Consider the following 12,338-nt stretch of genomic DNA (forward strand, 5'->3'; position numbering starts at 1 on the left):
GCCCTGCGTTTTTTGGGCGAGCCTGACAAAGCCGTGGAGCATCCGCTCGGGAGGAACGCTGGCCCGGGCTCTGGAGCTGGCAGCATCCCACGGCATCACCGAGCTATAAATAAGGGAGCTTGGAGAGCAACCTGTGCCACTGGATCCCAGCACAGCCCGGCCGGCCAAAAACTCGCCTGGGAGGAAGCAAAAGCATCCAGGAAAGACCTCCCTGCCGGGGAGCTGCGTGGGGCCAGGCCAGAGAGGGGGAAAGCAAAGAGCCACACGCAGCGAGAGCAGGGTTTGGGGCACAAAAGCCTGGATTTAGCCTCTGAGATGAGGAGGCAGGTGCCAACACAGGCTGGGAAAAGCCTCCTTGGCTCAGTTTTGTCAGCACAGGACAGACTCAGCAGCATGGACAGGGAGATGAAAACACTCCTGATATCAGAAAAACAAGTCATGAGCAGCTCCAGATCCAGTAAAAAGTATTTATTATTTCAATTACAATAAGCCCCACGCATAGGGTGAAAAAATAGTTAAAAAAACAGCCCCTCCCATCCCTCCCTTTACATATAAATATTAAAAATCCCTCTGTGCTTTCTGTCCAGAGCAAGAAGGTGACAACAGGCAGCACCCGAGCTCCTGTCAGTGCTTTCCTCTCAAAATGAGTATTAAAAACATCCCTTAACATAGCCCCTTGCCCCTATCCCAGTCAGAGCTCAAGCAGTGGAGGGACAGAGTTTTGGGGTTTGTGGTGATTTTGGGGGCTTGCAGATTCCCGGGCACAGAGGGTGCAGGCACAGCGGCGAGCGCAGCAGCGGCAGGAACCGCCTGCACTTGTCTGGGGAAGCTTTTGGGCCAGGAAATCCTGGCTGGCCTCGCTTCAGAGGGGACAGGAGGAAGAACCAGATGCTTCATCCTCACCGTCACCACCTTGGTGACATCTTTGGCACGTCAACTTTTCCCTTTGCACTCTCAAATTAAAGCTAATCCCAGGAGCATCCCGGCACAGCCTCTGTGCCTTGCAGGATCCTCCAGCCCTGTCCCCAAGCCTGCTGTCCCCAGTTTTCCCACAAGCATCCTCTGAGGACAGCCCCTCCTGGAGAAACAGAATCCAAGGCTGGAAAGTTATATCCATGGCCCCACCCAGCTTCCCTGGCAAAGGGACTGTCACCACAGGGTGCTGCACCTACAGCTGCACTAAGTAAAAAAAAATTAATAAATATACTAATCTTTTACTAAAAAAAAGGCTTTTAAATGCATTTTCCCTGAAATCTTCCAGTGTATTCCACAATGCATGAAAAAAATATATATATTTCCCCCCACCCTCCCCAAAAAAATACATCTTAAAATATTTTCCATCCTCGTGTGCGCATCTTTGGCGAGAGGAAGGTACGTCGGGTGTACTCAGACACACAGACAAACCTGCCAGTGCCGGGGGTTCCCTTTACACCCTCCAAAAAAAGAGGGATTTTGCTGGGGTGGGTGTTCAGGGTAGTGCCCGTGGACATGGTGGGAAAGAAGAGACCCCCCCCCCCACAAACCGCAGTCATTTCACCAACGAGCGAGGGGACGGGGAGTTTTCACAGTGGATCGAACCTCGGACGATACCGGGGCAGCTCTGGCTGCGCTGGGCTCTCCCCGGCGCGGAGCAGTGGTTTGAGCCTCACGGGGCTGGGGAAGTCCAGCAGAGGATGGAGCAACCGGCCCCTGGCACCCGCTGGGGCGCTCGCCCTTCACCAGACCTCGCACTTCTTGGGGGGGTTCATGGGGGAGCCCACGGGGCAGCCGAAGTGCTCCGCGAACTCCCGCGAGTTGGAGACGGTGCCGATGACGCGGAAGCGCGAGGGGCTGTGGGGGTCGGTGATGAGCCCCTCGTGAGAGCTCTCCGGCGTGCGAACCGAGCACCACACCTGCGAACGGGGCCGAGGGGCCTGAGTGCTGACACCCCCGACACCCCTCAGCCACCACGGGGCCCAAATCCGCCCTCCCCCCCCACGTGACGGGCACCAACACGGCTCGAGCGCCAGCTTCACCTCGCTTTGTAACCAGCACCACCCCGATCTGGTTCACCATCCGCTACATCTCTGGAGGCCTCAATTTCACCACCACACCTTCCCACCCCCGTCTGGGCACACGCCACCCCCAAAAACCTGCGTGCCCACCCTCCCCGCCCGCCACGTGACCCACCTGCGCGAAGCCAACAAAAAAGAGCTGGTGGTTGGTGAGGCCGAGGGTCGGGAGGGTTTCCTCATCCCCGTTCTTTTTCAGCCAGTTCTGATATGCCTGCAGGCCAGGGAGCACAGCAGGCTCAGGGCACACCAGTCCCACCACACCGTGTCCCCCACCACACGTCCCCAGCCCCGCAGCCCTACCCTGTAGGCGGCCTTGAGGCCCCCGTTGTCGGCGATGTTCTCCCCGAGGGTGTGCTTGCCATTGACGGCCTCGCCGTTGACAGTGTAGTTGCCGTACTGCTCCACCATGCACTCTGTCTGACGCTTGAAGGCCTCCACTGAGGAGTTCTTCCACCAGGGCCGCAGGTTGCCATCCTTGTCGTATTCCCGGCCTGTCAAAAACACAGCAGGATCCTTCATTGCCACACTGGCCACTCCTCCAGCCACCCACCCGCCTGGTCCTGGCTGTACCTTGGTCATCGAAGGCATGTGTCAGCTCATGGCCCACCACCACGCCAATCCCACCAAAATTCAGGGACCTGCAGAAGGGCAGAGGCTTAGAGAGCAGCCACTGCTCCCCACAGCCATGAAATCTGGGCACAGGAAGAAATTTGGGAATCCTGCCCTGTGTGTTTTCCCTGGGCTCTTACTTGGGGGATGCCCGGGTGTAAAAGGGGGCCTGGAGGATGCCGGCGGGGAAGACGATCTCGTTCTTGGTGGGAGAATAGTACGCGTTGACTGTTGGAGGTGTCATGCTCCACCTGCAGGGACACAGCACCCACTCACCACGCTGCATTGGCCCAAGTCTCACTCCCCAGAAGCGGCTGGTGGACACCAAATCCCAGTGGCTCCAGATATCCCGATATTCCCTGCTGAGCACACGAGGGAAGTGGAGCAGAGCACTTACTGGTCGCGGTTTGGTGGCTTGCGCAGCTGGTCAGCCGTGACCCTGGCCGAGAAGTTGTAGAACTGCATGACGTTCTCGAAGTAGAGGTCGGATACGGCCTCGTACTGCAAAAGAACAAGGCATGAGTGGTGTGTGGTGATGGCCCAGCCCCGCTCCTCCCTCCACAGCCACGGCCGAGCCTCCGGAGCCGCCTGAGTTACGGCCGCTCTTGTTTCACCTCCTCTCCAACATCTGCAGAGTCTCTGGAGGGCAATGAATCACCGTTACGGAAAACGGCCCCTCCTTTTCCCAGGCAGGGATCCCAAGAGCAGCTCTCTGGGAAGTCCCCAGAGAAGGGCCAAGGACATCAGCGAGACCCTTCTGGAGGAAACCTGGGGTTCAAGGCTGCCCCGAGGCCACGGTGATGGGCACGTCCTGTACATCCTATAGAAAACCCAGGGGACCTACTCAACCAACTCACGTCATTAAAGACTTTATCGAGCTCCTTGGGGTCCATGATGAACTTGGGGTAGCCAATCATGTTGTAGATGGCATCTGCCTGGGGGGTGACAAGGACCAGAGTGCTTTTGGTGCCGGGAACAGAGGGACAGGCTCACCTGGCTCCACCACCCTCCATCCTCACCCCCTGCCCAGCACTGCCGCCAGCACCTCACCTTCTCCTTGGCCGATTTCCTCGTCTCTTCGTCCATCCACTGCAGGGTCTCCAGGCTTTCCTCGAAGGCGGTTTTAATCTCTGCAATCATTTCCTCTGCCTAGACAAAACAAGGCAGCACAGCGTCGGGCCGGAGAGCCGGCGTCCCACTCCGGAGAGGTCACGGACCTCCACGCCAGTGGGCAGGAAGGGGCTGGGCAGCCAACACAGCACGTGGGCCAGCGAAAAACCCGGCACATGGAGACAAACATGGGCTGCCTGGACAGTTCCACCACCACGGTGGCTTTCCCAGCACCAGGACTCGCGCGCTGCCAGCTCAGGGACATACCACCTGCTTGCTGTCCTCAGCGAAGGTGGCCTTGACAAACATGGCCCCCAGGGCGAAGCCCAGGTTGTTGTCCGTGTCACTGATGCAAAACTTCCAGCGTGGCAGGCAGGTCTGTGTGGGACAAGAGGTGGTTGGTCACTCAGGGGTCAAAGTCCTGCTCCTTCCCACCCTCATACCCTGCCAGGAGATGAGGTCTCCATCCATCCCCTGCCACCCCAAAACCCGCCCCACTTCTCTACTGTCTGGATCCCACCTGAAAGGGGGCTTGACCTAAAAACCCATCACCATTTTAATGGTGAATCAGGGCTGCTGGGGCTCCACCCTCACCTTTTTCGTCCCATACATCACTTCCATGAATTTTTCCTCAGCATCTTGGAAGCGCTGGTCAAGGAAGGGACTGGTTTTCCGCACCAGGTTCCAGATCATGTAGTTGTTGAGGAGACTGTGGCGAGAGGTGGTGAGTGTGCAGCAGGATGTGCCTGCCCACCCTGGGCACCCTCCATGCAGGCTGGGGGCTCTCACCACTTATCTGTGGCCAGGATGAGGTCAGAAACCTGCTCCAGGTACTCCTTGGCGTAGACCACGACAGGCTCCGACTCGTTGAGCTCCACGGGGTAGAAGACCGTGGAGAGGAAAGGCATCCAGTCCACGGCCGGTGCCAGATCCTGCAAAAGCCACAGTGCTGCTACAGACCCAAAAACCATTGGAGCGGGCTGGCAGCTGCTTCCCGAGCTGGAATTGGCTGCATCAGTCCCCGTTTGGTGGATCCAGCTGATTTCGCAGAGGCCACTTCCCATGCCAGCAGCATCCTCGAAAGGTCGGAGGGGAGTAAACAATTTCCTCCCACAGAGGAAAAGAAAGTGGGGCGGGTGTCAGAAATGTTGACACAACCCCTCCGGGGCCGCAGGGAGGTGACCAGGCTGACGTCCAGGGGCAGTGGGGCCAGTAGGGCGTCAGTGCTGCAGCAGGACGGCTGCCGGCCCCAGGGGTGGTCCGGAGGCTGGGTGAGATTTCCCCAAGGAGGACATGGGCCAAGCTGTTGCACAAGAGCCTCCCAGGCGGTGCTGGCTGGCGTCAGGCTTCCCAGAGGAGCTGCATCACCTCCACCCGTGCGTCCCGCTTCCCAAGCCGTGGCAGAACGGAGAGCCTCGCCAGCTCCATCCCTACCTTTAGGTCTCCAGCTGTCATTTTATGGTAGATGACCTCCTCGTCCCGGTGCTTCTCCTGGGGGATGGTGATGTTGGCCAACGCCGTCTCAAAGTCCAGGATCTGCTGCATCTGCTGGCGCGTCGACTCCTCGTCGGTGCCTCCCAGGAACATCCCCAGCTGCACCATGTAGTTCAGGTACCCGGCGAGCACCTGGGTGGGATCAGCGCCAGGTGGGATCAGCGCCAGGTGGGATCAGCGAGGCAGGTGCCACCCACCCACCCACAGCACCTCCCCAGCCAACCCACATCCCCCCGACACCCTCACCTTCTCATTCTCCGTCTTGTTCAGGTAGTAATCCCGCGAGGGCAGGCCCAGCCCCGACTGATCCACCTGGATGACGTTGCTGTTGGAGTTCTTGGAGTCGGCGCTGACGTAGACGGAGAAGAAGGGCGAGGTGCGGTAATGCGCCGTCACCTCCCGCAGCGTCTCGTTGAAGTCGCCACCGGCCCAGGTTCCTGTGATGTTCCACCCACCCAGCTGGGGACAGACAGCAACCGGCTTTTGGGTAAGGAACAACCACCTGGAGCTGCTTCGATATCCCCCCAACCCCCATCCTGGGGGGAAACATCTTGCAAGGAGGCTAAAAAGCCCCATTATAGGGTTATAAATCCGATAAATTATAGGATTATAAATCCCTAATAAATCTCTCTTGGCCTGCCTGCCCTGGGGGATGCTGTTTCCCAGGAAGCACTGGGAATGGAGTCTGGAGGGTGCTGGGACTGCTCCTAAATGATTTTTTTCCCCCCACTCTGCAGACAGAAGGTGGCCTTTCCACGAGGAGCGGGACGGACCTTTTGGATGAGCTCCACGAGGGGGGTGGCACGCAGCTCCTCGATCTTGCTCTCGTTCATGCAGGCCTGGTAATAGCGCTGTGCCTTGCGCTCCGCCTCGCTCGACACGTTGGCCGTGGTGTTTTCTGTGGATGGTCCCCAGGGGGAATCACAGGGGGTCCCCAGGGATGGGCATCCAACCCAAGTGGGGGTTGCTGATTACACTGGAGCCCCCCCTCCCTTGCACCATGGAAATATTCAGCCCTGTTTTGAGCAAAGCCAGGCTCCAAAACGGCGCCAAGGATTGCCCCAATGGGCCCCTCTGTGCCCCTGAGTGCATCCCACGGCCCCAGCCCTTCCTGGCCTCCTGCCCCCCTCTCCTTTCCCACCCGCAGCGACCGCTCCAGCTCTTTGGGAACGAAAGATAAAGAAAGAAAAAACAAAAAGCGTTTTTCCAGCAGCTCTGATATTCCCAGCATCATCCAGCCCCCTGTGCTGCCCTTGCCTCTGTGCTGCTGCTCCCCAGCCCTTTATTATTTACTCCTGCAAAAAAGAACAATAAACCCATTTTTCTTCTCTGCCTGTGAAACCAACCTTTTATCTCCCCCCCTGCTAAAATTCTGCCTCTCCAGAGAGTTTTTTGGGGTTTTTTATTTATTTTCCTGATGACACAGCTTGCACCTTTGGCTTCCCAGCTGTGTGGTTTTATTAACTAAAGGTCCCTCAGCTCCAAGGAATTCAAGGAAATGCCGAACGCGACCACTTGGCCGGAGGCCCAGTCCCTTCTCCTGGTAAAACCAGCGCCAGATTTCTGCGGGAAGAGCCAGGGACGGAGCCCTTCCCGCGCCACCCCCCTTCTCCCAAAAGACAGCACTCTTCCCAAACCTTCTCTTTCCAGATAATCAGCCCTGGCGTAGTGGAAAGTGCTGATAAGGAGCCAGTTGTTTGCTCAAAGCCTGAACAAACCGTCCCTGCCGGTTGCTCGGATAAGCGGCTCCGCTTCAGTGTTCGCACGCAGAGGCTGAACCCGGGAGCCTCCCTTTGCTGGAGGAGTTCAGGCCCCCCGAAAAATGGCCATACTGGCAGCCAGACCTCCAAAAAGGCTGCTCACAAAGGCTGGAAGCTACAGGAGCAGGAAACTCATATCCTTGGGGCAATACTGCAGGCTCTGGAGTGCAAATCCTGAATTTCAGAGCTCCTGGGAATGTTGCCGTGAGGCCTGCAGAGCAAAGGCCAGGACCCTTTTCTCTACTTGGCACCAAAGAGCAGCAACCCCACGGTCAAAAATCCCAGGAGCATCCAGGAGAGCAAACACAGCCAGGATCTGTTTCCCAATGTCCTCATAGCACGTGTGTCACTGATTGGTTTGATGCTGGAGTTCGATTCCAACCCCATATCCCCACAGACAGGTTTTGGGCATCCCCAGGACCTAACAGGGACCCCCTGCACTCACCCAGCAGGTGCTTCATGATGGCCTGGTTGTGCTCCCAGAGGTTGTTGAAGGTGCCCCAGCGCGAGTGGCCGTCGGGGAGGGGGTTGGCCTTGATCCAGCCCCCACAGGCATAGCTGAAAAAGTCCTCGCAGGGATTCACCGCCCGGTCCAGCGAGCTGAGGATGGAGCTGGTGACGGAGATGCAGGACTCCGACAGGCACACGGCGGGTGGCCCTGGGGGCAGCAGGGAGGGGTTCAGCTCCTCCACCACAGTGCCGTGAGCTGCCCCACAGAGCATCCTGCCCCACACTGAAGGACTGGGCAGATATCCCACCTGGTGCCCAAGCATCCCACGTGCTACCTCCTACCTTAACATCCCATTGCAGGCCAAGCAGCATGGACCAGCATCCCCAGTTCATGCCCGAGCACCCTACCTGATAATCCCATCCCAGGGCAAGGGATGTGGGCAAGCATCTCATCCTACGCCCAAGGATCCTGCCCAGTGCCCAAGCATCCAACCCCAGGGTGAAGGATGAGGGCAAATTTTCCATCCTCCACTCAACATCAAGATTCAGGATAAAGGAAGCACCCTATCCTGCATCTGAGCATCTCCTCTGGGGCAAGGGATGCAGGTGACCATCTTATCTTGTGCCCAAGGATCCCGCCCCACACCTGAACATCCTGCCCGGTTCCCAAGACCAGGCGCTTGGGATGCAGGTGACCACCCCACCCTGCACTAAACATCCCATCCTGGGAGCACCCCCAGCAACCCGCCCCGCTGACAGGGGCAGGATCCCTGCGCAGCACGAGGACTTACTGGCTCTGTACTGGAAGATGAGTCCCAGCAGACAGGCCAGCAGCACCACTGCCAGCACCCCCACCAGCACCAGCAGCTGCTTCTCGGTGCGCGTCCGCTCGGCCCAGCAGCCGCGGCCGCCCCGCGAGCCGCGCAGGTTCACCTGCGGGAACAGCAGCGTCGTCTCCCCACTGGCACAGAAACCCACCCACACAGCCCCCATTGTGCTCCCTGCAGCCCCACAGCACTCGCTCGGCCCCCGGCAAGGGATCGGGCTGGGAAAGGCGGCAGCTGCCTTCCAGAAACCGGGCAGGAAGGGCGGCACAATGGCAGGAAAGGGAGCGGGACGAGCGCTTCGGCGGGTTCACCTGCTGCCCTGTGCCACCCCGAACCCCTCCTCGAGCATGGCGTAACCCCACGGGTGTCCCGGCCCCGCTGCCGGCACTGGGACAGGGTGGGGGCTGCGTCGGGAAGTGCCTTGACAGGATACTCCCACTCAGCCGAAAAACATCCCCAGGAAACATCCCGATGCGCCGGCGAGCGGAGACGGCCCCGCCAGGAGTAGTAAAAACACGTTTGGGGCAGAAACCACCATTCTAGAGAGTGCTGGGGCTGGGAGTTGAGGCCAGCACCGAGAGCATCGCTCCGGACCCGAACCTCAACCTTCCCACACCGGCAGCCATGGGGGTTTTTCTCACCACCCTCGGCCCTCTTTAAGCTGCTTTCCTGCTGCCTGGGGAGGAATTAAACTAATCCCCTTTTGTGCCGGGACAAAACTGCCAGTGCCACGATAATTGCTCACCCCAGCCACACTCTGGGAAGGGCCGGCAGAAAAACTGGGAGTTAAAACAGCAGAGCCAGGATATGGCCCCGCTGGCTCCCTGTGCCAGGAGCAAAGGGCAGCGGCAGCAGGAGCCAACAGGACTCTGCCCACACCAGACTTTACCCCATGGACACAGGTCTCAGGTGGAAAAGCCTTCTGCACCCCCTTTGCCGCTTGCCAGGACCTAAAATCCCACTTTTTTTCCCCCCTAAAAGACACACAAAGCCCTACCTGGAAGCCGTTGGGGTATCCATCCCCGTCACCAAGGGAGTCCAGGGGGTCTTCGTCGTCCAGCGTCGCTCGCTTGTAGGTCGACATCTGCACGGGGAGATCGGCAAACAGAGCGCTCAGAGACGGAGTGGAGGGAGAAGAGGAGGATGAGGAAGGTTTACACACCCTCTAAAGCCACCTCCTCCTCCTCTGGGGAGCTGAATCCCGAATGGCTCCGGGGCAGTAAAGCGCTACACAGACGCCAGAGGAAGGTTGTGGAAAGCAAAGAGGGCTGGAGCCAAAAGCTGAGCAAAGCCCGAACCCGCCTCGCTCTCCCCCGGGGCCGGGTTGTGCAACCTCCCCTTCAGCCTGGAGTAAAGCTGGATCCACCTCCGCCCCTCAACAGGCAGAGGGATCCCCCCCGACCCCGTGCCAGGGAACCCCGGTGTGCCGGGGACCTGGGGAAGGCTGGGAGCAGGGAAAATGACTTTTCACCCCGAAACTACCGGCTCGCTCCTGCTCCACGCCCTGTCTGTGAACCCCGTGCACCGTGGAACACCCGGCGAGGTTCCAGCGAGCACCCAAAGGCGACACCTCCCTGGATTTCAAGCTGCAGACGGGCTCCCTCCCGGCGCCGTGTCCCCCGGGCATTACCTTGTGCCAGTGCCCGGCTCTTATCTCATCCCCGGCAGAAAAACAAGGAAAACCTCGCGGGTTGGCAGCCGGCCCTTATCGTGCCGCCGCCGTTTCCTTCCCCCTGGCACAGCCCTGCTACCCAGCCGGACTGCCTCCCGATGGAGAAAACAACCTGCCACCGAGGGGCTGGGCACCCCAAAATCCACCCTGACCCTCCCACCGAGGAGTCAAGCACCCCAAAATCCCCCCTGACCCCGCCACTCTGAGTGCCAGTGACGTCCCTTAGCCCCGAGCAGTACAAGGTGGGGGTTTGCACCCCTCTGGATGTTCCCATCCCGCTGCCATCAATCCCAGAGGATGAGATGATCCCAACCCGGCACAGCCGTGCCTCGGGCTCCCCTGGCAGAAGGAGATGCAATGAAAGCGCCGGTACTCAGCCTTGTTTCCAACAGCAGCATTCCCAAACCTCTCCTTGCACAGTTAATCACGAATCCCATCCTCTCCTTGGATCGCATCCCTTCCCCAGATCCCAAATCCCAGCCTCATCTTAATTAACCACACTACCCACCTGGGGAAGAAAAATGGTTAAAAGAGCAAGGCGGTTTCCCTCCTTGGTTGTCCCAAAATCTCCGTTTCCAGCCCCAAAATCTCCCCTAGGTGCCCGCCTCGAGCCTGTGAACCGCGCGGCGAAAAAGCCTCAACTGCAAGATTTTATCGCGGGGGAAATCTGCGTTTAGAGCCTATTTTTTTTTTCCATCCCCTTTCACTTTTTTTCCACCTATTTTTGTACTTCGCACATGGCTGAAATCGGCAGCTCCGGGCACAAACTCCCACTCGCACTGGGGGGGGATCCATGAAGCCCCCATGGCTCGGCTACACCAAATTCCTGGAATCCCAGCTTTCACTCCATTTCCTGAGGAAACGCGTTGTTTTTTCTTTTTTCAACGATCCCCCATCCCAGCCAGAAAACAGCAGGAAAAAGGGAAAAGACAAAAATATAACCTTTTTTTCCCCTCCTCTTGCAAGGGATGCGCTGGATCAACACACTATCAGCCATCAGACAATCCAAACTGAGCCTGAACAACCCCCTCCGCCCCAAACACCCCGTGGGGCATCGGCATCAACACCCAGCATCCTTAATTTGGGGGGGATTGGGTCCGGGAGGTATTTTTAGCACCCGCAGCCCCCATTTTTGGGCGCATAGGAGCACCCATGGGTGCTCCCCACCCCTCCCCTGCTCCTGAAGCCCCAAGGAACAGGAACAAAAAGCGGCGGTTTGGGGACAAAAAGGGGTGTATTTTTGTCACATCCCCCCCTCCCCCAGCTCTGTTGTTTGCTTCAATCCGAATAAAAACTCATTTCCCCAACTCCAACAGGGCGGGGGAGGGGAAGCACCCACACTTTACCCACACACACACCCCCAAGCCATTTCCACTCTCTTTACAACTCATAAAAGTCTCGGCAGTACCTCAAATCGCCTGGTTTTCCCCTCAAAGCGCTCCCTCGCCCCATAAACAATAAGCCCCACGTGCTCGGAGCCCGCGGGAGGTGCCGGGGGGGACACCCCGGCCGCCCCCGCCCCGGAGCCCCTCACGCCGCTCTGGGGGCACCCCGAGCTCCTCCGCCCGCCCTCCCCTCACCTCCCGCCCGGGCGCCATTTCGGAGCCGCCGCCGCCTCCGCCGCCGCGATGGCGATTCCTTCGCCTCCCCACAGCCCCTCCGACCCCCGCAATCCCACACACAGCTCCCCCCAAATCACCCCGGAACCCCTAAACCACCATCACCACCCCGCACCCAGGGGTGCTCCCCCCCCCTCCCCCGCACCTCCGCGGCGCCCACCGAGGCTCAGCCTGTTCATTGGGATGCCCGGCGGTAATTAGCAACCCCTGGTGGTAATTAGGGGTGCCGGCGGTAGTCAGGGGGGCTGGGGAGAGGGCTGGGGGGCTCCCCGGTTTTGCAGGGAGCCCTGGCTGCAGATTAATTAATTAATTGTTTAAAAAAAAAAAAACAAACTTTAAAAGGAGCAATAAAAGGGCTAAAGTTTACAAAAAAAATAAGGGGGGGGGGAATAGCCCAGTTCAGGGGTGTTCGCAAACAGCGCCCCCCAAAAGTGGGTGCTGCTGGCGAGGGGGGGGGGAGATTGTCCCCCCCATCCCTCTTCCCCTTTTGCAGAGGGAAACGTGGTGCAAATCCCTGCGGGATTGGGTCATGGGGTGGGCTTTGGGGTCCGGGGGGGGGTTAAGGGGAGCATCTGCTTTGGGGTCACCACGCCGGGGGACCCACTGGCTACAAAGCAAACGCGGTTAGGGGGGCGACGGGGGACACCCAGGGGGGCAGTGGGGGTCCCTTGGCGTGCAGTGAGGGTCCCTTAGCGTGCAATGAGCGATCCCTCAGGGCTGCAACGGGGGTCACTCGGGGGACC

General features: G+C 59.0%; 1 protein-coding gene across 4 annotated transcripts; it reads right to left on the bottom strand.

Annotated features, from left to right (window-relative positions):
• Window positions 1-516: 516 nt before the first annotated feature.
• Window positions 517-11,080, bottom strand: ECE1 (endothelin converting enzyme 1). Of its 4 annotated transcripts, none has more exons than XM_050322431.1 (18): window positions 10,919-11,080; window positions 9,302-9,388; window positions 8,269-8,410; window positions 7,473-7,685; window positions 6,041-6,165; window positions 5,514-5,726; window positions 5,208-5,399; window positions 4,563-4,705; window positions 4,368-4,482; window positions 4,041-4,151; window positions 3,714-3,812; window positions 3,521-3,598; window positions 3,061-3,164; window positions 2,804-2,914; window positions 2,625-2,692; window positions 2,355-2,545; window positions 2,170-2,265; window positions 517-1,892 (listed from the first exon to the last, which is right to left on the bottom strand). In XM_050322431.1, the coding sequence occupies exons 2-18, from the start codon at window positions 9,386-9,388 to the stop codon at window positions 1,716-1,718; spliced, it is 2,265 nt and encodes a 754-aa protein (XP_050178388.1). In that variant the 5' UTR covers window positions 10,919-11,080; the 3' UTR covers window positions 517-1,715. The 4 variants fall into 4 exon arrangements, with proteins under 4 accessions (XP_050178388.1, XP_050178386.1, XP_050178387.1 ...); XM_050322429.1 differs by having other exon boundaries at window positions 10,485-11,080; XM_050322430.1 differs by lacking the exon at window positions 10,919-11,080 and adding an exon at window positions 9,787-9,913.
• Window positions 11,081-12,338: the final 1,258 nt, after the last annotated feature.

The sequence above is a fragment of the Myiozetetes cayanensis genome, unplaced genomic scaffold (genome assembly GCF_022539395.1).
Source record: "Myiozetetes cayanensis isolate MyiCay16 unplaced genomic scaffold, myiCay2020 scf28, whole genome shotgun sequence".
Taxonomy (NCBI): Eukaryota; Metazoa; Chordata; class Aves; order Passeriformes; family Tyrannidae; genus Myiozetetes; species Myiozetetes cayanensis.